Source organism: Catharus ustulatus, chromosome 27, assembly GCF_009819885.2.
Source record: "Catharus ustulatus isolate bCatUst1 chromosome 27, bCatUst1.pri.v2, whole genome shotgun sequence".
NCBI lineage: Eukaryota > Metazoa > Chordata > Aves > Passeriformes > Turdidae > Catharus > Catharus ustulatus.
This window is the reverse complement of record NC_046247.1, coordinates 603094-629109: the sequence shown is the minus strand read 5'-3', so window position 1 is coordinate 629109 and position 26016 is coordinate 603094. Positions and strand designations below refer to the sequence as shown.

At 60.9% G+C, this 26016-nt stretch overlaps 4 protein-coding genes and 1 long non-coding RNA gene across 7 annotated transcripts; 2 read left to right on the top strand and 3 right to left on the bottom strand.

Moving 5' to 3' along the window:
- Positions 1–67: 67 nt before the first annotated feature.
- LOC117007940 (steroidogenic acute regulatory protein, mitochondrial-like) lies at positions 68–3411 on the bottom strand. 2 transcript variants are annotated; one of them, XM_033081415.1, is made up of 5 exons: positions 3151–3407; positions 2915–3073; positions 2312–2496; positions 721–814; positions 68–471 (listed from the first exon to the last, which is right to left on the bottom strand). In XM_033081415.1, exons 1-5 carry the CDS (start codon positions 3244–3246, stop codon positions 364–366), a joined length of 642 nt encoding a protein of 213 aa, XP_032937306.1. In that variant the 5' UTR covers positions 3247–3407; the 3' UTR covers positions 68–363. The 2 variants fall into 2 exon arrangements, with proteins under 2 accessions (XP_032937306.1, XP_032937307.1); XM_033081416.1 differs by lacking the exon at positions 721–814 and having other exon boundaries at positions 3151–3411.
- Positions 3412–8324: 4913 nt separating this feature from the next.
- LOC117007946 (U6 snRNA-associated Sm-like protein LSm1) lies at positions 8325–10222 on the bottom strand. The gene is made up of 4 exons (XM_033081425.2): positions 10095–10222; positions 9839–9907; positions 9278–9393; positions 8325–8788 (listed from the first exon to the last, which is right to left on the bottom strand). Exons 1-4 carry the CDS (start codon positions 10138–10140, stop codon positions 8618–8620), a joined length of 402 nt encoding a protein of 133 aa, XP_032937316.1. The 5' UTR covers positions 10141–10222; the 3' UTR covers positions 8325–8617.
- Positions 10223–10343: 121 nt separating this feature from the next.
- LOC117007930 (BAG family molecular chaperone regulator 4-like) lies at positions 10344–14171 on the top strand. Its single transcript, XM_033081404.2, has 4 exons — positions 10344–10411; positions 11484–11726; positions 12261–12491; positions 12857–14171. The coding sequence occupies exons 1-4, from the start codon at positions 10349–10351 to the stop codon at positions 13343–13345; spliced, it is 1026 nt and encodes a 341-aa protein (XP_032937295.1). The 5' UTR covers positions 10344–10348; the 3' UTR covers positions 13346–14171.
- Positions 13850–16174, bottom strand: LOC117007949. Of its 2 annotated transcripts, none has more exons than XR_004420223.1 (3): positions 16116–16174; positions 14495–15345; positions 13850–13936 (listed from the first exon to the last, which is right to left on the bottom strand). It is a non-coding gene; the product is annotated as an uncharacterized LOC117007949 (long non-coding RNA). The 2 variants fall into 2 exon arrangements; XR_004420224.2 differs by lacking the exon at positions 16116–16174 and having other exon boundaries at positions 14495–14781; positions 14978–15662.
- A 231-nt stretch (positions 16175–16405) lies between these two features.
- Positions 16406–25666, top strand: LOC117007734 (phospholipase DDHD2-like). The gene is made up of 17 exons (XM_033081049.1): positions 16406–16589; positions 17977–18164; positions 18708–18797; positions 19082–19202; positions 20085–20174; positions 21589–21724; positions 22232–22440; positions 22764–22834; positions 22950–23069; positions 23262–23357; positions 23446–23565; positions 23653–23808; positions 23887–23989; positions 24075–24239; positions 24570–24732; positions 24974–25085; positions 25250–25666. Exons 1-16 carry the CDS (start codon positions 16406–16408, stop codon positions 25062–25064), a joined length of 2103 nt encoding a protein of 700 aa, XP_032936940.1. The 3' UTR covers positions 25065–25085; positions 25250–25666.
- Positions 25667–26016: the final 350 nt, after the last annotated feature.

Genomic DNA, 26016 nt, shown 5'->3' with positions numbered 1-26016 from the left:
TCAGTCAGGCTTGTGTTTGCCTCACTGAGGTTGTACCTTCCCAGTCTGCTATCTCCCAGACCTTTAATTGTAGACAGCACTAATTAAAGCTTTATTTATTCATAGGAAGTAATTAGGGAGGGTGGAGTTGTCTGACTGGGCCAGCACGTGCTCAGTTAAGCAACTGCAGGAATTAAATGTTTGGTCCTGCACTTACACAATGAGCTGCAATAAATAAACCTTTATATTTATTGATTGTAACTATGGATTAATTAGTGGAGTCTGCTGTTAAAGGCCTTGGCTAATTGAAGTGACAAGATTCCACACTGTGCCCCTGAAGACAGGCCTGCAGGGGTGGTCAGCAGGGGTGGTCAGCAGGGGTGGTCAGCAGGTCACGGGCACTGGCCGGGCCAGGCGCTGCCGGAGGTGCTTGGCAAAGTCCACCTGTGTCTGGGACAGCACCTGGTTGATGATGGTCTTGGGCAGCCAGCCCTGGGGAGGAGCAGACACAGCCTGTGAGCAGAACCTGCCTCCCCACAGCCCCTGGATCCCAATTTGAGCAGAATCTGCCTCCCAATGCGAGCAGAACCTTCCTCCCCACAGCCCCTGGATCCCAATGTGAGCAGAACCTTCCTCCCCAAAGCCCCTGGATCCCAATTTGAGCAGAACCTGCCTCCCAATGTAAGCAGAGCCTTCCTCCCCACAGCCCCTGTCTCCCCCCACCACCCCCAGCCCCAGTACCTTGAGGTCGATGCTGAGCAGCCAGGTGAGCCGGGTCTGGGAGGGGCTGCCGGGCAGCGGGCGCAGGACCATGCAGGTGGGACCGTTCTCAGCCCTGGTGGGGAGGAGAGGCCCAGCTCAGACCCAAACCTGGACTTTTCAGCCTCAAAAATGCACTTTGGGGTTTGGGGTTCCTGCAGCAGCTCCTGCTGCCCATAGAGACAGCGACTCAGCCTGCAGTAAAACACTCGTGCCCTGTGGGAATGTCCCTCCCTGCTCACAGAATGAACCCAGCAGTGGCACCTGATGAACTCCTCCTGCTCACACAGAACCAGACCCAGCACTGGTACCTGATGAAGCCCTGCTCACACAGAACAGACCCAGCCCTGGTACCTGATGAACCCTCCTGCTCACACAGAACCAGACCAGCCCTGGTACCTGATGAAGCCCTGCTCACACAGAACCAGACCCAGCCCTGGTACCTGATGAACCCCTCCTGCTCACACAGAACCAGACCCAGCCCTGGTACCTGATGAAGCCCTCCTGCTCACACAGAACCAGACCCAGCGGTGGTACCTGATGAACCCCTCCTGCTCACAGAACCAGACCCAGCCCTGGTACCTGATGAAGCCCTGCACAAACAGAATGGACCCAGCCCTGGTACCTGATGAACCCCTCCTGCTCACACAGAACCAGACCCAGCCCTGGTACCTGATGAAGCCCTGCTCACAGAACCAGACCCAGCCCTGGTACCTGATGAATCCCTCCTGCTCACACAGAACCAGATCCAGCAGTGGCAGCTGATGAACCCTCCTGCTCACAGAATGGACCCAGCCCTGGTACCTGATGAACCCCTCCTGCTCACACAGAACCAGACCCAGCCCTGGTACCTGATGAAGCCCTGCTGCTCACACAGAACCAGACCCAGCCCTGGTACCTGATGAACCCCTCCTGCTCACACAGAACCAGACCCAGCCCTGGTACCTGATGAAGCCCTGCTCACACAGAACCAGACCCAGCCCTGGTACCTGATGAACCCCTCCTGCTCACAGAACCAGACCCAGCAGTGGTACCTGATGAATCCCTCCTGCTCACACAGAACCAGACCCAGCCCTGGCACCTGATGAAGCCCTGCACACACAGAATGGACCCAGCCCTGGTACCTGATGAATCCCTCCTGCTCACAGAACCAGACCCAGCCCTGGCACCTGATGAAGCCCTGCACACACAGAATGGACCCAGCCCTGGTACCTGATGAATCCCTCCTGCTCACAGAACCAGACCCAGCAGTGGCACCTGATGAACCCTCCTGCTCACACACAACCAGACCCAGCCCTGGTACCTGATGAAGCCCTCCTGCTCACACAGAACAGACCCAGCCCTGGTACCTGATGAACCCCTCCTGTTCACACAGAACCAGACCCAGCCCTGGCACCTGATGAAGCCCTGCTCACACAGAACCAGACCAGCCCTGGCACCTGATGAAGCCCTGCTCACACAGAACCAGACCCAGCCCTGGTACCTGATGAAGCCCTGCTCACACAGAACAGACCCAGCCCTGGTACCTGATGAACCCCTCCTGCTCACACAGAACCAGACCCAGCCCTGGTACCTGATGAACCCCTCCTGCTCGGGCATGGCCCCGTAGGTCGTGGACATCCCGGCCAGCACGCAGGTGGAGCCGCGTCTCTTGGCGCACCGCACGCTCACAAAGTCCCGTGGCCCAACGATGTTCCCGGGGGTGGCGGCCGCCTTCTCGTGGGTGATCACCGTGTCCTTCCCAATCTTCTCCAGAATCTGCAGTTTGGAATTAAAACTTCCATTTGAAGTGTTCACAGCTAGAACTGTGAGGTTACCGGGTGTTCAGATACAGGGTCTGACAAAGACTTGGTGTTTACAGAGACAATAATTCCAAATACTTCTCGCCCCCAGGTGCAGAACTGTTTTCAATTCCTGAGTGAAAAGCTATTCCCTTACTGCTTCTCAGACTCCTTGTGCCTTGGGGCTGTTTCTCCCCCAGATCAGCCCCCATTTCCAGCAGAACTGGCTGCTCCTTGCAGGAAAGTGCCTTTCCTGCAGAATTAGTCACACAGAAACTGTTCCAGACTCTCCTCTGCTGCAGCAGCAACACAGATACTGCAGGAACTCCTCTACATCTGCAGCAGCAAAAGGACAGGCACAGGCTGCCTGTGACAGCCTGACACACATTCCCTACCCTGACTTCCTTGACGTTGGGGTTCCAGTCTCCCATCTGCTCCATGTTGTCCACCAGCTCTCCGTACACCGTGTCCAGGGGCTGGTCCACCACCACCTCCAGCCGGAACACCTTCCCCACGTCCGGCAGCACCTTGCTCAGCACTTTGTCTCCGTTACCCTGCGGAGGGGACGGCAGAATTACCGGAGCTGCTCTCAGGAGGGCTGCAAGGCAGCACCGCAGGGCAGAGCACTCACCGCCACCGTCTCTGTCTTCCAGTCGTCCTGGTCCTCCAGGATCCTGAGGGATTTCTGCAGGGCTTCCTCTCCTTGCTTGATGTAAGACATTTCCATCTCGCTGAAGGGCTTCTCCTCCAGCCTTGAGCCTGCCAGCACCAGACAAAGGCAGGGCTGAGTGCAAGGACAGTGTCATGTGCCAGATGAGCTTTATCTACACCAAATACCCTTCTCTGTGCCCAGGGGATGGGGATTAAACCCCATTCCCGCTCTGCCTTTGGCTCAGCAGAAGCACAGCCCACCCTCAAGCAGGTATGGGTACGGCCAGCCCCAGCAGGAAGGAGCAGAGCCCTTACTGGGGTCACTTACTGAGCAAGGAGCTTCTCCTGCGCACCTGGTGGATCCAGGCGCTGGGTCCCGGGCTGTGGCTCGCCAGCCTGCTCAGCTCCTGGCTGATGGCCACAGCAGCTTGTCTCCTCAGCCCTGGGGGAGAGAGAGGGTGTCACCCGCTGGCACCACACTGCCCAGGCCATGCCCTTAAACTGAGCTTTTCCCTAATTTAAACTCACAGCGTGGACAAGTCCCTGCTTGTCACCATCTCGGGGACCCTGCAGGCACAGGGAGCAGCTGGCTGCCATCGCCCTGCCCTGGCACAGCCTGTGCTAAGCAATCCTGAGCTTGGCTCCAGCTCCAAGCCACACAGAAGTAAAAAAAAAACCCTGAGGAGAATCGTGCAGGTACCAGGAAAGAGTGTGGAAATGGAGCACAGAGGTACAGAACCCTCAGAGCTGGTCACAGCGACATGAGCCAGCCCCTGTGACAGGTCTGGTGGCAAAAAGGATTTCAGCCACAGTAAATCACAGAATCCAACTGGCTACAGAGTGGGGAGAACATCCCTGAGGCCCCAGCCACCATTGTGAGGAGCTTAGAAAGAAAGAGGGTCCTTTCTGCAGCCTGTGAATCAACAGGAGCTTCTCTAATAAACTCTTGTTCAAAAGTTCCACTCGGAGAGAATCCCCCAAGCCCCAGGCAGCCAGACAGAGGCTGCTCCAGCCTTGTTCTGTCCCAAACAGGGGCTGCTCCAGCCTTGTCCTGTCCCAGACAGCCGGACAGGGGCTGCTCCAGCCTTGTTCTGTCCTGGACAGCCGGACAGGGGCTGCTCCAGCCTTATTCTGTCCCAAACAGGGGCTGCTCCAGCCTCATCCTGTCCCAAACAGGGGCTGCTCCAGCCTTGTTCTGTCCTGGACAGCCGGACAGGGACTGCTCCAGCCTTGTTCTGTCCTGGACAGCCGGACAGGGACTGCTCCAGCCTTGTCCTGTCCCAGACAGCCAGACAGAGGCTGCTCCAGCCTTGTTCTGTCCCAAACAGGGGCTGCTCCAGCCTTGTCCTGTCCCAGACAGCCGGACAGGGACTGCTCCAGCCTTGTTCTGTCCCAAACAGCTGGACAGGGGCTGCTCCAGCCTTGTTCTGTCCTGGACAGCCGGACAGGGGCTGCTCCAGCCTTGTTCTGTCTCAAACAGCCGGACAGGGGCTGCTCCAGCCTTGTCCTGTCCCGGACAGCTGGAGAGGGGCTGCCCCAGCCTTGTCCTGTCCCAAACAGGGGCTGCTCCAGCCTCATCCTGTCCCAAACAGCCGGACAGGGGCTGCTCCAGCCTTGTCCTGTCCCAAACAGGGGCTGCTCCAGCCTCATCCTGTCCCAAACAGGGGCTGCTCCAGCCTTGTTCTGTCCTGGACAGTCGGACAGGGGTTGCCCCAGCCCGGAGCCGGACTCACCGGTCATGTTGCGCAGGTGGCGGTAGGAGATGGCAGCGCAGAGCTTGGATGTGGCTGGCAGCATCTCCGTGTGGGTCGGAGCCGTGGGCTGGGCAGTGGCTGAGGTGGTGGCTCAGTGGTGGCCGCAGTGGTGGCCGCAGTGTCTGTCCGTCTGCGCCGAGCGCTGCTCTGTCCCGGCCCGGCCGTGCACGGCCTTAAGTAGCTGTGGCTGAAGGATTCTGCCCCGTCAGCCGGGAGATAAGAGCCGTCACTCGGGGCTGGGCCCCGCGGGCCAAGGCCAGCCCTGGCTCCCCACGCATCTGCCGGGGCCACAGGCAGTGCACGGGGCTGGGAGCGTGCAGGGGCCGGGCAGGACCCTGGGCTACGGCCACGGCTACGGCCACGGCTACGGCCACAGCCACGAGTATGGCCACGGGTATGGCCACGGGTATGGCCACAGCCATGGGTACGGCCATGGCTACAGCAACAACCATGGGTATGGCCACAGCCATGGCTATGGGTACAGCCTGGCCACAGCCACGGGAACAGTCACAGCCACAGCCTGGCCACAGCCACAGCCATGGCCTGGTCACAGCCATGGCCACAGCCACAGCCCAGGCACCTGCAGCCCCGAGGGACAGGGGGACACAGAGCCCCGAGCCCCCCAAGCAGCTCCGGCCGTGCCTTGCAGGGATCCCTTGCCAGGGACGAGCGCCCAGCACACAGACAGGGGCTCCACGGCAGGATAACAGATCAGCACAGCTCACACAAAAGTTAGCAATGGAAAAGACCTCCAAGGTCATGGAGTGCAGCCTTTGGTGGGTAACAGTCAGGGATAAGGATGGACGACACCATCTCACCGCACAGCCATCCTGGGAAAATGAGCCAGGCCGAGCCTCTGCAAACACTGCACACAAAAACCAGGGCAGCCTGTAGAACACTGGATATTAAACACTTTGAGCTGCTGAACCTGGGACTGGAAGTGAGGGGCAGCCCAAGCAGCCCGCCTATTCCCCAGGCCCTGTTATCTGCCCCAGCAGGGCAGTGCAGCGATAACACTCAAGGCTGAAATGACATTTCTGGGATGAATTACGGCCTGGAGAGCAGCACTCCAGGAACCTGTGAATTACAGCTGCTTCCTTTGACGTCAGCCCCTGCACCCTCCTGCAGGGAGCCTGACCTTCCTCCCCATCCCATCAGCTTGGCCCAGGGGGAGGTCACCCCTGACTGCGCCAGCAGCCCAGCCCAGGGAGCCCTTGGTCTGTCCCCAGCTTTCCCCAGATGATCTGAGTCCCACCTGCCATCCAGAATGCTCCTGTGCTCCCCAGGATGTTCCTCTCCATTGTCAGGGCTGCCACTCTTCACTGTGTGCCAGAAAACACCTCCTGCACACCCAGGCCAGCAGTGTGGGGCTGCAGGGACCAGGAGGAAGGCAGGAGCTGCCCTATCCCTTTCCAAAAGGTGTCCTGGGAGCTCCTCTGTGCAGCCACGCTCCCACAGGGGCGATTCCCGGGTCATGGCACAGCTCTGCCATGCCTGGGCTGCTCCCAGCTCCCTGTACACAGTGGAGAGGGAAATCCAGGAGGGTTTGAAACCCCTGAGCCACAGCCAGGAGCATGGAGGGCAGAGCAGTGACAGGTCTGGGTGCTTGGGGACACCAGGGACACCCCAGCACTGCCCCAGAGCCCCCAGGGTCTGGGTGCTTGGGGACACCAGGGACACCCCAGCACTGCCCCAGCCCCCAGGGTCTGGGTGCTTGGGGACACCAGGGACACCCCAGCACTGCCCCAGCCCCAGGGTCTGGGTGCTTGGGGACACCAGGGACACCCCAGCACTGCCCCAGCCCCCAGAGCCCCTGAGAGCGAGGGGACACGGCCCAGGGAGCCCCTGGTGCCACCATCCATCTGTGATGCCAGATCTGCAGCCGCTCCCAGCACAAGGCCTCCCACAAGGACACACGGCTGTTTGTGAGAAAAACCAAAACAGCCCGAGCAGAGCCACCCCTCTGGCTCCGGGCTGGGGGTACACAACCTGTCTGTGCCCTCAGGAGGGGACACAGGCACACTGGGCCACAGCACGTGAGGAAACGCTGCAGGTGACAGTGCCCAGAGAGGACACAGACCCCAAAAGGGACACAGACCCCAAAAAGGCACCCAGAGCCCTCGGGGGATCTGGTTAACTGGGACACCCCAGCCCCCTGAGGCACCCCCAGGCTCCTGCACGAAGTCAGCACACAGCTCCATTTGCATTCACTCCAAGTGCAGACATCCACAAATGTACAAAATGTACAAACCCAAAATTCTGCCACCCCAAGGCACTGGAGATTCACCAGGGCCTCGAGGGATCCCCGAGCCCTGAGCCCCCCACCTTGGAGAACATTCCCCTCTTCCCCTTCCCCACCGCAGTGGCTGCAGCAGGGGAGGCTCTGAGGGGTGACCCTGTCCCTCCTGCTGCAGCAGGGCTGGGGGGGTGTCCCCCCCATTCCAAGGCTGCCCTGGTGCTATTTGGAGAGCACAGACAAACCACAGCCCACAGAGGTCACACCCGACGCTGTGATAAGATAATGGGCTCAAGAGCAGCGAGAGCAGGTCCGTGTCTTGCCCCTCAGGATGCCCCCAAAGAGCCATTCCCTCCTGCCAGAGATTTTCCAGGAGCCAGCTTCATAAATGCTTTTTATTAAATTTTGTTAGAACAAGAAATAACATTTCCTTGTTTAAACCTTTGCTAGTCCCAAACCCACAGCACCCACTCAGGCCCAATGGGGCAGAAATGTTTCCCCCAAAGCAAGTGGTCTCTGGGCCAGTGAGAAGGGGCCAGCACTGGCCACAACAGCTGCCAGCTGTCCAGGACAGCTGTGCTCAGCCCCAGCAAGCAGAGCTGGGCTGCTCCTCTGTCCCAGCATGGACTCCCACTGCCCAGGGGAGCAGCCTGAGGCTGCACAGGGACTGTCCCTGCCCAGGTTTGCCCTTCCCTGCCCACGCCCAGGACCTGGCAGCTGCCCAAAGCCAGCCCCGAGGCCCAGGGCTCTCCTACCTGCACAAGGGCTGGGACACACCCGGGCCAAAGGACTCTCCAACCCCACACAGCTCCCCAGGACTGAGGTGAGGAGGGGCTGGAGGTCCAGGCTCTGCGGTGCCCCAGGTACAGCAGCTCTCCACCAGCAGGTAATTAGTGGGTTCAGCTGGTAATTAGCAGGCTCTGCTGCAGGGAGGTGGCACAGCCTGGCAGGGGGGCTGGACATGCTTTGTTGGGGTGCAGGGGTACCCAGGGTCTGCTCCCCATCCCAGAGCAGGATCTTGCCACGGGCTCCAGCGCTCCCTTGGAGTGAGCCCAGCCCATGGCTGGACCAGGGGTCCCATCTGTCCCTGCACAGCACATGGAGGGACAAGAGCTGGCACGAGAGGAGGAACTGTCAGGACCAGAATACCGGAAAACATCGATGTCAGGATCAAGGATTTATTTACATGTCAAGGAAAAACTCTCACCCAGAGTCATGTGAGGAGGAAAAAGCAAACAAACTGAAGGAGCAGTGATTTGCCTCCCAAACATAAATGCTTGCACTCCCACTGCGCTGGGCCCTCCTCATCTCCTTCTCCAGAAGGAGACCAAAGGCATGATTTGTGTACAGTTACCAGCACCACGGAAAATACAATCTGAACATCAAAGGCGCCTTTCCAAGGAGCTGAGTCCCTGCCCAGGCGGCTCACGGAGCAGCCCTGGCTCCCTGCAGCAGCCTCAGTACTCATCCAGCGTGTCTGCCCGCGGCACCGACAGCCCCCGCTCCTTCAGCGCCTGCACCTTCAGCTTCTCCGACTCCTGCTTGGCCTGCTGCTCCACCCGCTGCTCCTCCAGGATCTCCTCGATGGACACCTGCTGCAGAGGCGTGTCGCTCTCCTTCTCCAGGTCCTGCAGGAGAAACAACCCCTCCAGCTCTGCACAGCGCCCTGGAGCACAGCGCGCCCCACAAAGGGTTGGGGTGAAGAGCAGAGGTGCTGGAAGCACTCAGGGGTGGGGATGTGGGCAGGGATCCCCAGCACAGCCCGGGCAAGGGGCTCCTGGGGACCCCAAAGGGTGCTCAGCTCCTCCTGAGCCCATCCCAGATGGTGTCCCCTGGTGCAGAGCCAGCAGGGAGGTAACAGCCAGCAGTGCCACCCTCCACACGATCTGGGGCTTCCCCACAGCTCCCTCTGCATTCTTCTCCATCCTTCCCATCACCCAGAGGAGCTGTGGCAGCAGGAGGAACCCCTGCCCTGCAGGCTGGCATTTCTGTGAAGGCTCAGCCTGAACTGGCCCTGGAGGCAGCTCCAATTCCAGCCCAACAGAACAGCAATATTTCAGACAGACAGACGGACAAACCAGCTCGGGGCCAGGCTGCAGCGGGAGCTGTGCACTTACAATTTCCCCCAGCAGCACCACATTCTCGCCCCTCACCACGAAGATGCCCCGAGGGATGTCCCCATACTTCTTGCCCACATGGATGCGCTCCACAGTCTGGTGCAACACCAAGTTTGCTGCAGCAACGAGAGAGACAGAAGACCAGCGGCGTTCCACGGTGAATTCCGGCGGAGCAGCGTCCCCAGCCCCACCGGGCAGAGCCCAGCGCGGTGCCGGGGCCGGCTGTCCCCGTGTCCCCGGGGGTGCCCTGAGCCGGGTCCTGCAGGTACCGACAGCACAGAGCCCACCCGAGCAGAGATGATGATGGTGACCCTGCTGTAAGCTCTGGGCAAGGAGCGGGTCAGAGGATGAGCATCGCCCGGCTGCCTCTGCCCAAAGAGCAGTGCCGGAGCTCCAGCGCTGGACGCGATCCCAGGCGTGGGAGGAACCCCCATGAGCTCCGAGTCCGGAGGGATCCCACACAGAGGCGGATTAACCGCCCTGGGAAAAGGCACCGCGGCTCCATCCCCATCCCCATCCCCATCCCGCTCTCCCGTGCCCGCGGCCCCGGCCCGGCCGTACCGAACTGGTCGATGCTGCGCAGGTACCCGATGAGCGTCCGCCCGTCCCGCAGCAGCACCAGGTGCTTCTCTGCGAAAGGAGAGCGGGGTCGGGCACGGCCACGCGGGGCCGGAGCCCACGGGGGGCGGCTCGCTACGGGAACCGGGGGCCGCACCGGGAGCCGCGGGGCAGGACCCGGGGGAGCGGGAATCCAGACCCCGCGGCGGGGCGGCACCGGCGGGGCACGGAGGGGACGGGCAGCCCTCGCAGCACTCACTGTCGATGTCCTGGATCAGGCTGGCCGTGCCGGGCATGTAGTTCATGGTGCCGCCGCGCCCGCAGCGGAAGCGCCGCCATGCGCCGCCGCTGCCGCCGCCCCGGAACCGCCCGCGCCGGGCGGGTCCCACCCGGCGTTGCCGCTTTAAGCCGCGCCAGCCGTGCGCGCGGGGCCGCCGCCGATTGGCCGGTGCGGGCGGGAAGCGGCCGCCGATTGGGCACGGGGCGCGAGGGGGCGGGGACTCGGCGGCGGCCATGGAGTCCCGCGCGGCCGGGCCGTGCCCGCTGCACCCCGCGGGGTCCCCGCGCCCCCCGCAGGTAACGGGGGCGTGGGGCGGGCACGGCCCGGCGGGATGGGCACGGCCCCGCGGGGCGGGCGGGCAGCGCTCAGCCCGGCCCTGCCCCGGTAACGGGCGCGCAGGGCGGTCCCGGGGCGCGGGCAGCGCCCCCGGCCCCGAGCCCTGCCCGGAGCCTCCCACGCCCGCCGGTTTCTCGTGGCTCTGCTCGCGGAGCCGTCCGGGCGTGTAACGGGGCAGAAAGGGGCGGGTGTGCGGGGCGTTTCGGGGCTCGTGTGTTAGTGCGGGGATCCCGGGAATGCAGCGGCCCGGGAGCGCGCGGGGATCCCGGAGCGCGGGGGATCCCGGAGCGGTGTGCTGGGCGGGAGGGCCGCGGTCCCGTGGCTGGGCATTCCCGGGCTGAGCATTCCCGGGTTGGGCATTCCCGGGTTGGGCATTCCCGGATCCCATCCCACGCTGGGCATTCCCGGCTCCGTTATCTGCGGGGCTCGGGCCGCCGTGCCCGTTCCATGTGCCGAGAACGGCTTTGCCCTGCCCGAGCAGGGTCAGCTCTGCAGCCACGGCTCTGGTTCGGTTCGGTTCGGTTCAGCCTCGGGGATATCGGGGCTGGGCCGGCTCTTCCATAAACCCCGGCACACAGGTTGTACAGCTCAGGGTAAAACGCTGCTTTGCCCTGAGCTCCTGCAATCCTGGGCTTCAGTGTCTGCACTCAGGTGAAAACTCACGTTCCCAACTCATCAGCTATGGGATGGATCCAGGTAAACCCTCGGACATGCCCTGGATGTGCAGACCTCCCATACAGAGCCACAGGACCTGCAGCTCGAAGAGCTGAGCATGGGCTGGCAGAGCCTGTCTGTGTGAGAATGAGCGGGGAAATGAACTTTCCTCGAGTGTTTCCTGTCCTCAGCTGAGCGAGACCTGCTAAAGCTCAGTGCTAGACCTGGTACAGCCAGGTTAGGCCAGGAAAACTGGGGCAGATCAGCTGGAGGGTGGAGGAACCCCGTGGGTAAACGCTGCAAGAGGGGCCAGTCCTCGTTCTGGAGCCCCTCTGCCCATGTCCATTCCCATCTCCTTCCCTGTGCTCTTGTCCCCAGGCCATGGATTCTCCCTACGCCAACGGAGCCTACAGCCCCCCGTACCCGCACTACGCCAGCCTGGCGCAGGCACGGAGTTTCTACTGCTCGGGGCCGGCGCGCAGCCCCTACCCCACGGAGCCCACGGGCCTCTACCGGCCCCCATCGCCCGCCCCCGGCTGGAGCTTCATCCCCCCGGAGTGTCCCAGCGAGGGCTCCGCGCTCCGCAGGCAGCACCAGGTCCCCGGCTACTCCCCGCCGCAGGTAAGGGCCCTGCCAGCGCCGGTGGTTCCTAGCAGAGGGGCTGAGGAAGCAGCTCTTGAGCACTTTGTCCTGCTTGCTTTTACTGCTAAAAAACTGCTGGGCACCCTGTTCTCTGTCCCTGAGCTTTTGGGCTGGGAAAGCAGGAATTGGGCAGCCAACCTGAGCTGCAGCCGCTTCACAGAATGCCAGAATCGCTGAGGTTGGAGAAGATCTCACCAAGACCAAGCTGTGCCTGTCCCCCACCTCGTCACCCAGCCCAGAGCACTGAGTGCCATGTCCAGTCCTTCCTTGGACACCTGCAGGGATGGGGACTCCATCACCTCTTATGTTCCAATGTTTTACAGCCCTTTCCAGGAGAAATTCCTCCTGATGTCCAACCTGACCCTCCCCTGGCACAGCTTGGGGCTGTTTGCTCTTGTCCTGTCCCTTGTTCCCTGGGAGCAGAGCCTGGCAGCCCTGCCCAGCTCCCAGGGCTGTCTGGGGTGCAGTGCTGGGGTGATCCTGGCTGTAATTCCTGTTCCCCCGTCCTTGCAGACCCCAGGAATGCCGATGCCACAGTATCCGTACGGAGATGGCAGCGCAGGGGTCACGGGGCCCCAGCCCCGAGCCCTGGAGGACTCGTGGGTCCCCCCCTCTGTCTATGGGGTGCAGCCACGTTACGCCTGGCCCCTGGCCTCGGGACACAGCAGCCTCTATGACACACATCCATCCTGGACTGGCAGCGGGGCTCCTGCCCAGCCTCCCTCCTGGGAGTCACAGGGACAGGTGAGCTCCTGTTTGCACACACGAGACTTAAATCTTTAAAATTCCTTAAAGTGCTGGAAGGATGAGATGTCCTGGGGTGGGTCTTGCAGTGGGTCTGACAGGCTTTCTGTGGGTTGGATCAGGAATTAGGTGACTCCACAGTTTTGGTCCCCAGGCAGTGGCAGCCCTGATGGGAGGTTGTGGGGCTCAGACTCCTCCTGGCCAGGTGCCCCTTGCTGGGCTGCTGCTTTCTTAGATGGGAACCAGAGCACAGGTCCCTGTCCCCAGCATCCCCAGCCCTGTCCACCATTTGGTGCAGGATGGGAGTGGAAACCTCTGGGTTTAAGGGAAATGCGCTGAGAGATGTTTTCTCCCTCCGACTGCAGAACTCTGTCTACGACAGACCTGAGCAGAGCCCCAGCCCCCACAGTTACTATTCTGACGTGGAGCAGCGGCACTCGGGGCCAGTGACTGAGCACAGGATGGCCAAGCCCGCCCCGTGCCAGCCCCGGGTGCAGTACAGTGCCCAGCCCCAGCTCTACGACCTCGGCCCACGGAAGCCCCCGGCCGGGAGCCGCGAGCTGGGCTTCAAAGCCGCTGACCAGCCCTGCACCAATCCTGCAGCCCTGCAGCCGGAGATTCAGAGGATCCTCCACGTCATGGGGGAGGCTGAACAGCTGGAGGAGGAGGTGGATGTATTTGTAGGGAAAAAGACGGATAAATCCTACCGGCTCCTGGAGGAGATGCTGACCAAGCTGCTGCTGGAGCTGGATTCCATTGAGACTGGGGGCCAGGACAGTGTCCGGCAGGCCAGGAAAGAGTCCGTCCACAGAATTCAGGCCATACTGGAAAAACTGGAAAGAAAGGGGTTGTGAAAGCACATGAGCCACAACACACAGCCTGTTGTTGAAGTTCCAAAGAATTTCAGTTCTGTTAAATCACAGTTCTTTCTGTTACGCACTATTGACGTTGGAATAGCAATAAGCCCTGAGTCAACAAATCAAATCAAACCCACCAAAAGCCAGCCCAGAAGCCCAGCCCGGACAAACAACCCAGCAAAGGACAAATGGAGAGAGGTTTGGAGCAGCAAGAGTATTTAATGAAGATGTTGAAGAGGACTGGGCCAAGGATGGAGCCCTGTGGGGCTGTGTACAGAGTTCCCCAGACCAGGCCCAGTCTCTGGGTGCCTCCTCCAGCCACAGCCAGTCTTTAAACAATGTGCAGCCACCAAGCAAGACTCTGGGCTTGTCCTCACTGCCTGTAATTTCAGCTTCAGCTCCCTTGCCATAAGCCTCGTGTGTCCATAGGGGTTGTTGGGTTTGGTGCACTGAAGGAGCAGCACTGGAGTGCTGGAGGGAGGGACGGTGCTGGCACATGGCACTCGTGCTGTTCCTCTTCTGTGGCGCAGAGCCAGCGTGGGGTGTCCCCGTGGGCACGGGAACAGACTGGAAATCCCAGTTCTGCCACTGGAAGGGAGAAGTGCAAGTCAAGGAAAGAACGGATGCAGGATGCTTGAAAGTGATTTTCAGGTTACTTGAGTCAAAATCCCCTGTTCAATGTCCCTCTCCACCCTGCGAGTTTTGTGTCCCACTGTGCAGCACCAGGGAGGGAACAGCTCGGCCTGTTCCAGCCTCCTGGTCACCACCTGCACAGCAACTCCCTGTTATGTGTGACCCTTAATAAACCCTGACAAGTTTTAAATGTTGTTTTGTAATTGAGATGTCTCAAAGTCTCTTTTTCTTTAAAGAGAAGTGGTGGGGAAGGTTTTGTAGCTCAGATCAAAGCTCCAGCCCTGCTGTACCAGTGCTGAGGTCAGGGGGGAATGGAACACCTGAGAAGGCTGTTCTGGGGTGCCAGGGTGCTCCATTGCCCCCGGGCACTGCAGATGCTGCAGGAGCCCCCAGCTGTGGCTGGGGAAGGGTCTGGGACTGCCCTGACCGTGTGTGTGCTGACAGCCAGCCAAGGTCCTGGAGGCACCTGGCAGCTCCCACATTCCCAGACAGGGCTGTGGGCACGGGACTGACCTTTGGAGCTTGTTGGATGTGTCCACAATGACGTGTGGTCAGCCTGCACGGCCGGCCACGTCCAGGCTGAGCTGGATGTCCTGGGACAGGAGAGGCTCAGCTGCTGCTTCCTTTTGTGCCAGGCAGGGAACAGCCAGGCCGAGCCATTCCATGCTTCCAGCCTGGCATCTGCCTGCTGGGGATGGCTGGCTGTGCTGGGGGACCAAAGCAGCTGAACCCATCCAGGGAACACATTCCTGAGTGATATTTCTTGTTCCTGCCTCCTTGGCAGAGGGTTATGTAAATCCCTGGAGAAAAGAGAGAACATGAAGTGGGCTGAAATGGCAGGTTCTCATTGCAGCTCTGTGGGACGGCGTGGCTGCCTGTGACATTCCAGCACACCTGGGTGGGTTTTGTGTGTTTCCCCCAAAGCTGAGCTGAGCTGGGAGCAGGGATCAGGCCCACATCCCACACCTCAGGAAATTGCTGCAGCCACATCCCTACCTGCTGCCTCTGCCTCCTTCCCACAGGAGCAGAGAGAGTCACAGCTCAGCTGGATGATCTGAGGTCTGGAGCTGTGTCAGCAGCGGCTGTGCAGGCTCTGCAGCTGCAGAACTGGGAACTGAGCACCCCTGACCCTTCAGTCCTCACCAGTCCCTGCTGTGCCACAGTGAGCACTGGGACAGCAGCTCCTGGCAGCTGGTTTATCTTGCAGCATCCACCCACATCACAACCCCCAAATTAGAAAGTCTGTCTCTGTTTATCGCTGGCCTTGTCTCTGCAGAAACCAAACTCTTGCTCTGGGGTTTCCCGTTGCTTCTCCAACAGAGGGTTTCTCAATCTCCACAGAGGCTAAAAGTGTCACAGGGGAACTGAAAAACAAACATTAAATCAGCACCGCGTGGTTTGTGCTGCAATCACCCCATGCTGCAGCTGGCACCGGGGTGGGTGTTTCCCTGCACCCAGCCCTGCGTCCAGCTCGGGGCCGCGGTGACCCCAGCCCGGGCGGGGGCAGGAGCAGGGGCAGGGGTCACAGGAGGGATGATGGGCAAAGGTCTCGGGCAGGGATCAGGGGTCTCAGGGAGGGAACAGGGGTCAGGGATGACAGGCAGAGGTCTCGGGCAGGGGTCACAGGCAGGGGCAGCAATGGCAGGGCTGCGAGGAGGGGCTGGAGCAAAGGCTGCGGGAAGGGGCTGGAGCAGGGATCGGGGCAGGGATCGGGGCAGGGATCGGGGCAGGGACCGGGACAGGGATCGGGGCAGGGATTGGGGCAGGGATCAGGACAGGGACCGGGACAGGGACCAGGACAGGGAACGGGACAGGGACCAGGACAGGGAACGGGACAGGGACCGGGAGAGGGATCGGGACAGGGATCGGGACAGGGATTGGGGCAGGGATCAGGGCAGGGATCGGGGCAGGGATCAGGGCAGGGATCGGGGCAGGGATTTGGGGCAGGGACCAGGGCAGGGATCGTGGACAGGGACCAGGACAGGGAACGGGACAGGGACCGGGAGAGGGATCGGGACAGGGATCGGGACAGGGATTGGGGCAGGGATCAGGGCAGGGATCGTGGACAGGGACCAGGACAGGGACCGGGACAGGGATCGTGGACAGGAATCGGGAAAGGGATCGGGGCAGGCACCGGGTCCGGCACCGCGGGCACTGCGGGCACACACTGCGGGCTCTCCCCGCTCCTCCCCGCCCCGCTGACGGCAGGGGCGGGCCGCGGGCAGCACCGCCCCGGGCTGGGCGGTCACCGGGACCGGGGCCGGAGCGGAGCCTGCGCTGCCGCCCGGGCCGGGCCGCGCCGCCGCAGCAGCACCGGGGCCGCTCGGGGCCGCTCGGGGCCGCTCGGGGCCGCGTTCCCCGCGCAGGGCGCGACCCGCGGAGCCCCCGGAGCGGCGGGGCCGGCGCTGCCGCCGCTGCAGCCCCATGGCCGCGCAGGAGCCGCCGCGGCCGCCCCCGGGCGCCGCCGAGCCGGTGGACGCGGAGCCCGGCGGGCGGTACGAGGCGGTGGTGCCGCACTGGTTCTACTGCAAGGTCACGGACACGCGGGAGCGCTGGGTCCCGTTCAGCGCGCAGGACTCGGAGCGGCTGGAGGCGGCGCACGGCGCAGGTAGGGCTGGGGCGGGCGGGGGGCAGCGCATCCCTGCGGGCCGGGGGTCCTGCAGCATCCCTGGGGCCGGGGGCAGCGCATCCCCACGGGTCGGGGTCCTGCAGCATCCCTGCGGGCCGGGGTCCTGCAGCATCCCTGGGGGCCGGGGGCAGCGCATCCCCACGGGCTGGGGTCCTGCAGCATCCCCTCGGGCCGGGGTCCTGCAGCATCCCTGGGGCGGGGAGCAGCGCATCCCCGCGGGCCGGGGACAGCGCATCCCCTCGGGCCGGGGTCCTGCAGCATCCCCACGGGCCGGGGTCCTGCAGCATCCCTGGGGGCCGGGGACAGCGCATCCCCGCGGGCCGGGGTCCTGCAGCATCCCTAGGGGCCGGGCCGGGGGCAGCGCATCCCCGCGGGCCGGGGACAGCACATCCCCGCGGGCCGGGGGTCCCGCAGCATCCCCACTCCAGCCCCGGCACCGCCCTGCGGGTCCGCATCCCTCGGCCCTGCTCCTGAACCACCCACTGTGGGAGCATCAGGTGTGTGCTCGGGTAGCAGGGAAAAATTCCCTGCGTGCATCCAAAGCTGACACCTGGGATGCTGGATTTTCCCTCGAGGAGTTTTAAATTTGCTCCCAGTAACTGAGCTGTTGTGATGCATCAAATGGTCTGACCCCATTCAGCTGATGCTGCTCTAAATTATATATAATCTTACTGTGAAGCATCCTCTGGTGAGGCTGAGAGAACGCTGCCAGGATGGCAGGGATTCCGCTGGGAGAGTCCCCACAGCGTGGAGCTGTGCCTGCTGTGGGAGCAAGGATGGGAGGTCAGCTCCAAGCCCCGTGCTGAGGCCCTTGAGTGCCGAATGTCCCCATCTGTGCCACCTGCTGCTGCCACAGGCAGAGCCCCGATTGCCCAAGGTCTGAATCCTGTCCTCCCTCGCCCAGGAAGTTTCGGATTAGAGGCTGTGCTGCTGCCTGGCCCAGCCTGGCACGGGGTGCTGTGCCACCAGCCCAGCCCACAGGCAGACCCAAAAGGCAGTGAAATTCTGTTTGAGGTCTGTATTGGGGTCTGTAGAGTTCTCTCTTTTAGAGCTTGGGCGCAGGAGACCCTGGTGCACCCCACTGTTACAATGCACTTCCCACGGCCACAGTTTCATTTTTACCCTCCAGGCAGGGCAGGCAGAGGCCATGTAAACACGTGCCTGAGCTAGAGAGGAGGACAGTGTAGTGTAATATTTCCATCTCACCTTGTGCCTCTGGGAGAAGCCTCGCCCAGATGTCCCGACACCGCTCCCTGAACTTGGGTACAGAGGACGTTGGCATCTGCTGCCGTGGCTCTGAGCTGCTCCAGCCTTGAGTCTCTGTCTGTTCAGGCTCCTGTGATTAACTGCAGCCTCGGTTGTGCAGGGAAGGCCCAGGATGACGTGGTTGTGCCCACGTCGGGGGGCAGGTACGACGTGCACCTGCGGGCGCGGCGGCGCGTGGCCGTGTACTGGGAGGAGGAGGTGTCCGAAGTGCGGCGCTGCACCTGGTTTTACAAGGACAAGGACAATAAGTTCATTCCTTACTCGGAGTCCTTCAGTGAGGAACTGGAGGTAAACACACCTTTCCCTTGGTTTTCATCCCAGCTTCTCCTCGTCACTGTCTCTGATGTCCCAAACCCCAAACAAGGGCACCAGTCAGGCCTGAGGACATGAACTCCAAAGAGGCTTTGGCACGGCGTTCCTGTGCTGATTGATGTAACTGTGAGCACTGCCTGGCTTCCCCTTCCTCTGCCCTCAATGCATCCTTCCACAACACCTTAAAGTGCCAGGCTTTCCTTTGGGGTGATGCAAATATAGAGATGTACAGAGAGACCTATAAAAATACCCATCTTTGCAATAATCTCTCTTCTGACGTACCAAAACCAGTTCTAGGTTGATGGGGAAGTCTGATTATGCTGCTGTCAAAGTGGGGAGTTCTTAAACACTCCCAGCAGGTGATCCTGGGATGACCCTGCTGCTCCTCCAGCTGATTTCTCTGCTGCTTTTGCAAAGTGTTGATAAGAGATTCTGAAAACTGGGTTGGGAATGTTGCAAGAGGTTGGGGACTGATGGGCACACTTCCAGCTGACTCACAGAGGGTGTTCTCTTCTGTAGGAAGCTTACATGATAGCAGTGACGCTGGGTGAGTGGAAGAAGAAGCTGGAGTCCCCCAACAGAGAAGTCATTATCCTGCACAACCCAAAGGTGAGCAGGGCCTGGCGATCTCTGTGGTGCCCAGTGAGCACATCCCCTTTTTGGGTCTCTGTGTGCTGTTCCCTTTAAATGGGTCTGTCCCAATTCCACTCACCTGTCTGCACCAGAGGAGAGGGCAGTGGCAGCTGAGTCTGCCAACAGCTTCACGTTTCTTTTCAGCACCTCTTTGGGCAAAGGGCTCGGCCCAGCACGGTGTGGTACCAGCCTGTGTCACCCGGCAGCTGCTGGGGCTGTCTCTGCTCCTGGGTCACTGACAGGCTCTTCTTGTTCCCAAGCTGATGGTTCACTACCATCCCGTTGCCAGCTCTGACGATTGGGTCTCCACCCCCACGGAGCAAGGTCGGCCCCGGACTGTGAAGAGAGGAGTGGAGAACATCGCTGTCGAGATCCCCAACGGTGAGCTTGCTTATCCCTCCCCTGTCCAAAACCCTGTGGAGTTTTCCACCCTGAGCACTCAAAGGGACTGGCAGAAGCTCCCAGGATCCTTGGAGTGAAGTGCATGTCAAAACATTTTGTGCCAAAAGGATCCAGACTGTTTCAGAAACCTCCCCCAGCCCCAGTGAGTTCACTGCAGCATCAGTGAGTGTGCAGGGCTGCAGATCCAGGGGCAGGGTGGTGAGCTTCCAGCTCCTGCACAGGGACAGAGCTGCTGGGAGCTCTGCAGTGCCTGGAGTGACCCCTGGGCTCTCCATTTAGACAGGAGGAGAGTTCCTTGCCCTGCCAGGCACACAGTGGTTTATCACTTCCCTACGTGCTGTGCCCATCTCTGCAGCCAAGTGTCAGCTCTGTCCCCAGTCCCACTCAGGACTTGTCCCCATGAGGACATCAGGCAGTTTCTCCATTTCCCTTGGGTGCCTGCCCTCAGGAAGGCACGTATGCAAACTGAGGTGTGTGGGAAGTAGAGAACGAGCCCTGACTCCACCTGGGACCTACCTGGGAGATGGGGCTGGGCGTGGGGCGGCTGCACTGAGACCTCCTGGTCCTGCAGCTCCCTGTGCTGAGCGATCCCCACGGCTGGGCAGGGGTGAAGAGCAGGGGGGACAAGCCATGTCCCCTTCCTCTGCTGTCCTCTTGGTCCAGATCCATCCCAGGGCAGGCAGCTGAATTTAGCAGGAATGAGAGAAATGTGAGAAATCCCAGCACCCCTGAGGTGTCAGTCCAGGCACCAACAAGGGTTCCCGTGGGCTGAGGGGAGGGTGGGAGGCTCCAGTGCTGCACAGCAGCTCCTTTCCCTGCTGGGCACTGTGTCCCGTGCCCTGAGCTCCCTCCCCTCCTCAGGAGAGCCTCTGCAGATCGACCACCTGGTGTTTGTGGTGCACGGGATCGGCCCCGCCTGCGACATCCGCTTCCGCAGCATCGTGCAGTGCGGTAGGTGCAGGGCTGGGAACCTTCCAGGGCTGGGAGCCTTCTAGGGCTGGGAACCTCCTGGAGCTGGGAACCTCCTAGAGCTGGGAACCCTCCTGGGGCTGAGAACCCTCCTGGGGCTGGGAACCCTCCTGGGGCTGAGAACCCTCTTGGAGCTGGGAGCCCTCCTGGGGCTGGGAACCTCCTGGGACTGGAACCCTCCCAGAGCCAGGAACCCTCCCAGGGCTGGGAACCCTCCTAGAGCTGGGAACCCTCCTAGAGCTGGGAACCTCCTGGAGCTGGGAACCCTCCTGAGACTGGGAACCCTCCCAGAGCTGGGAACCTCCTGGGGCTGGGAACCGTCCTAGAGCTGGGAACCCTCCCAGAGCTGGGAACCCTCCTGGGGATGGGAACCCTCCTGGGGCTGGGAACCCTCCTGGGGATGGGAACCTCCTAGAGCTGGGAACCCTCCTGGAGCTGGGAACCCTCCTGGGGATGGGAACCCTCCTAGAGCTGGGAACCCTCCTGGGGATGGGAACCTCCTAGAGCTGGGAACCCTCCTGGAGCTGGGAACCCTCCTAGAGCTGGGAACCCTCCTGGAGCTGGGAACCTCCTGGAGCTGGGAACCCTCCTGGAGCTGGGAACCCTCCCAGGGCTGGGAACCCTCCTAGAGCTGGGAACCCTCCCAGGGCTGGGAACCCTCCTGGAGCTGGGAACCCTCCTGGAGCTGGGAACCCTCCCAGGGCTGGGAACCCTCCCAGAGCTGGGAACCTCCTGGAGCTGGGAACCCTCTTGGAGCTGGGAACCCTCCCAGAGCTGGGAACCCTCCCAGAGCCAGGAACCCTCCTGGAGCTGGGAACCCTCCCAGAGCTGGGAACCTTCCTGGAGCTGGGAACCCTCCTGGGGCTGGGAACCCTCCCAGAGCTGGGAACCCTCCCAGAGCCAGGAACCCTCTCAGGGCTGAGAACCCTCCTAGTTCATCCTGGGACTGGGAAACGCTGCCACGGGGCCTCAGAGCATCCCCACACACGGGCAGGCTGCAGGGCCAAACTGCTGACTGTGGGCAGTGTGAATGGAATGCTCGCTGAGCCACCAAATCCCACCTTCTGAAGGGTTTAGGCAACTGCTGTTCATCAGTTCTGCGTCACAACACAGATATTTTTTATAAACTTCTAAAAGTGCCTTATCCTGAGTGCCACACTAAAGCCCAGCCCCTGTGAAGGAGGTACAGATGGGGCAGTGAAATCCACACACGTGGCAGGACATGGAGCCTCCCCTGATCTGCAGTTAAAGATTCAGGGACTTAGGGGAGCAGCAGCAGATTAAAGACCCTGGTGGGATTTCCCCGTAATGATCTTTCATCGTATTAAGTGGTGTTGGTGCCACGGGCTGGCCCCGGAGCCGGGTGGATCTCCACAGGAGTTGTTGTGTTTTGCAGTGAATGATTTCAGGAACGTGTCCCTCAGCATGCTGCAGTCCCACTTCAGGAAGGCCCAGGAGCAGCAGCAGGTTGGCCGGGTGGAGTTCCTGCCTGTGAACTGGCACAGCTCCCTGCACTCCACGGGCGTGGACGTGTAAGTGTCCCACAGCCCCTGCCCCCAGGGCTGGGGTGACAAGGACCCTCCAGGCTGGACATTTCACTTCTTCTGTTGGAAAGTCAAAGGGAAAGCTGTGAGTTTTTAGGGTGGGGGTGAGCAGGACAGACAGGGACCCCCAGGGCACCTCCCCATTCTGCAGCACACAGCAGGCACCTGCTCCCATCATCCTGGGAGCACAGATCTGCCTTTCCTGGCTGATCTCAGCACTCTGGACATCCACACCTTGCTGAAGGCCTCTGAGAACTGAGTGCCCAGTTCCTGCAGTGCAGCAGGAGCCCAGCAAGGGCGGGGAGCAGCCCAGGCTCTTTATTTTCAGAATGTAAGAGCACAGGCTGTGCTTTGCCTTCAGTCTGGGCATGAGCCGAGGGTCTGGATTACAACATACCTCCTTGGAGACTGTGCCAGTCCTGCTCTGAACTTACCCTTTGGAGCAGGGTGGGGTCCTGGCTCCCCAGCTGCAGCCCCTGTGCCCTTTCCCCGCAGTGACCTGGAGCGGATCACGCTGCCCAGCATCAACCGCCTGCGTCACTTCATCAACGACACCATCCTGGACGTGTTCTTCTACAACAGCTCCACCTATTGCCAGACCATCGTGGACACGGTGGCCTCGGAGATGAACCGCCTGCACCAGCTCTTCCTGCAGAGGAACCCGCAGTTCAAGGGCGGGGTGTCCATCGCGGGGCACAGCCTGGGTGAGCAGGGAGGGGACACTCGTGCCAGGGCAGCAGGGAGGGCACACCACAGTGCTCTGGGTTAAAGGGACACCTTCCCCTAGGCCAGGCTGCTCCAAGCCCTGTCCCAGCTCCCAGCAGTGCACAGCTTCTCTGGGCAGCCTGTGCCAGTGCTTCACCACTGAGTAGATAATTTCTTCCTGACCTCTGTCAGTTTAAAGCCATTGTCCCTTGTCACTGTTTGCCTGTAAATAAGTCCAGGGTGCAGCTCTGCCATCCCAAAAAGGAGGTGGCTCAGGCTCTTCCCCTCCAGGTGCTGATGCTCTGCCCATGCCTGGTTCTAGGGTCACTCATTTTGTTTGATCTCCTGACGAACCAGAAGGCTGATCCCGAGGAGGACGAGCACTGTGCACAGGTATGGGAGGCACTGACCCCTCCCTGCTGCAGCTGTGGGGATGGGAGAGAGAGCACAGCAAGCACAGCAGCAAACTGGTGAGCACAAAGCTGATCCCTTCTGGACCTGTTCACAGGGCTCCAGGACAGCCTCAAGCACGGGAGGCATTGAGGAAGTAAAAGAAATCCTGAAGCAGCTGGAGCTGTCTGAGTATTGTGATGTTTTTGAGAAGGAGAAAATGGACAGGCAAGCACTGGTGAGGAGTTCTCCTGTTTACCTGGCTCTTGTGGCTCTTCTTTGCTTTTCTTCCCCATCATCCCACCACTGCACATCTTCTGGTACTGAGTCACACATGAAACATCTCTGAGGAAGAACACAATCTCATCAGAAACAGACACCTCACCACACCTCTGCTCCTGGACTAACACCCGCCTTCCTTATTTTCCAGTTCTTGTGCACAGAGCAAAACCTTAAAGAAATGGGAATTCCCTTAGGGCCCAGAATGAAAATACTCCATTACATCAGCTCCAGGACAGAGATGAAGGTTTGTTTTCTGCATGGCTTGTGCTCATGCCATCACATCCCATCCCATTCCATCCCTCTGACACAAGGACCGCTTTGTGCTGCTGCAGGATCAGAGCTCAGCAGCTCCCAGGCACAGTGAGCGTGGATCCAAGCCCAGCCAGTCCCAGCACGGGGACAGCTCAGAGGATGTCAGGAACTGCCCCTACAGGGACGTGGGCTTGGGACAGGTAAAGCTGAGCTCTGGCTGCACCCACAACGCCCTCACAACAGCAGCACGGAGGTCAGGAGCAGCTCTGAGCATTCCCCTCTCCCAGGTGTCAGCAAACTACCCCCAGCTGAACTACAGGCCCAGCATCTTCTTCGCCTTCGGCTCTCCCATCGGGATGTTCCTCACCGTGCGAGGAGTGAAGCGCATCGACCCCAACTACAGCCTGCCCACCTGCAAGGGCTTCTTCAACATCTTCCACCCCGTAGGTATAAGAGCCCGAGCTGTCCCGGGTGGGGCACGCTGAGCACGAGCCCTGGCCACTGTCCCCTCTCGCGTGCAGTTTGACCCCGTGGCGTACCGGATCGAGCCCATGATCGTCCCGGAGCTGGAGTTCGAGCCCATGCTGCTGCCCCACCACAAGGGCAGGAAGAGGATGCACCTTGGTATGGCACAGGCAGCGCCTGCCCCCCTGCCCAGGGCTGCTGCTGCAGCCCCCAGCCCCACAGCCACCCCCCTCCTGCCTTGCAGAGCTGAAGGAAGGGCTGACTCGCATGAGCGTGGACCTGAAGAACAACCTGCTGGGCTCCCTGCGGGTGGCCTGGCAGTCCTTCACCCGTGCCCCAGTGCCAGCCCTGGAGGCAGGCAGCACTGAGGCCGAAGCAGAGGCAGAGGCTGGCGCTGAGAAGCAGCCAGGTGGGTGGTGGGGTGCGTGGGGCAGGGGGGAGCTGGGGATGCAGCCTTGGGAGCTGCCTGTGCTCCCACAGCCACAGTGCCCAGCAAAGGGATCACCTTTGGGCTCTGGAGGCACCTGGCTCTCCCCAAATGCTGTGGCCTTCCCCTGTTAGGGGTTTTCTGGGGAGTCTCACCACACTGTGTTTTAAACCCACCCCTTCCTCTGGCTGACCCTTGCGCTGCTGTTCCTGAGCCCTTCAGCTGCCTCTGCCCTGTGTGAGCTGCAGAGGAGTGAAGGCAGGACATGGCCCTGCTGTATTGTCACACACCACGCTGCTGTTCTTGCTCCAGACATGAAGGCAGAGGAGCCCCCAGCAGCAGTGAAGGAAGAGACCCCTCCAATCAACGTGGGGAGGCTGAACGGAGGGAACCGCATCGACTACGTGCTGCAGGAGAAGCCAATAGAGAGCTTCAACGAGTATCTGTTTGCACTCCAGGGGCACCTGTGCTATTGGTGAGTGTGGGTAATGCTCAGGGCTTCACTTTTACGTGTGGTGGAAGCAGAATGGCATCAGTTTCTAGGTCAGCATAGTAAGAAAAGCCTCAGCTGGTCAAGGGAACAAGATCTGTCTGTGACACACAGAGGGGGACTTGTGGTGCTGCCTGCATCTGCAGAGCACTGCATCTGCTGCACCACAGATGTCCTGACAGTGCAGGGGAGCATTCCCTTCTGACTGCCATTCCTCCTCCTGCAGGGAGTCAGAGGACACGGTTCTGCTGGTTCTGAAGGAGATCTACCAGACACAAGGCATCACACTGGATCAACCTTTACCAGGAAGCCAGTGACCAACCTGTGCTGTACTGGCTGTAAGTCACCTTTTCTAAATCCCTTCTGGATTTCCTAGGACACCTCAGAGGAGATCTGGTTTGTTTGAGGGAGTAATATCTATTATCTAAGGCAGGGAACTTGTGTCAGCTTTCTTCTTTGGCCTGTCAGCACCTTTGCCTGTGGTCTCCTTTTGCTTTCTTAGGTCCAATCCCACTGAGTACTCACCAGGAAAGTCCAGATCTCTCTCTGCCTTCCTCTCTCCTCTGCTGCCGTGTCCTGCATGCTGCTTCCCATGCTGCCTGGAGATCAGGATGGATTTTCTTCCATTTTGGGTAGGGGGAAAAACTGTCAAGGGAAAACCACTTCTGCTCGAGCACACACAACACCTGTACAGTGACTCCCTGTGGCAACGTGTGCTTTTCACCCTGCACCCTGTGAGTCCCCACAGCAGCTCCTGCAGCAGAGCTGTCCTGCTCTGAGTGGTGAGGACACACAGCCCGGGACCCTGAGGAGAAAAAGCCTTAAACACACAGCGTGGAAAGAGCTCCAGCAGAGCAGGGGAGGTTGCTGAGTGCTAGCACCAGCACCCACAGCAGCACTGGGAGGCAAAGCCCAGGCTGCTGCTGAGCCAGCAGGGTCAGTGCAGCCCTGCTGCTGTCCCTGCACTGCTGCAGCCTGTGCAGCCTGGGCTGTGCAGGCAGGGCTGCCCTGCAGGGACAGCAGCACTGTGCTCCTCCCTGCTGTGTGTGCTGATAGGGACTGCTCAGCTCCCTCACCCAGCCCGGGCTGGCACACCAAGGGCCCTCCCCAGTGCCAGTGCCAACTGTACCTGCTCCGAGGAAAGCTCCAGCTCCAGCCCAGCCAGCCTGGGGAGCAGCAGCTGCTCCTGCAGTGTCAGGGCAGTGCCAGCCCTCTGTGCCCTGCAGGGACACAGAGCAGAGCTGAGGATGGAGATCCTGCCACGCTCCA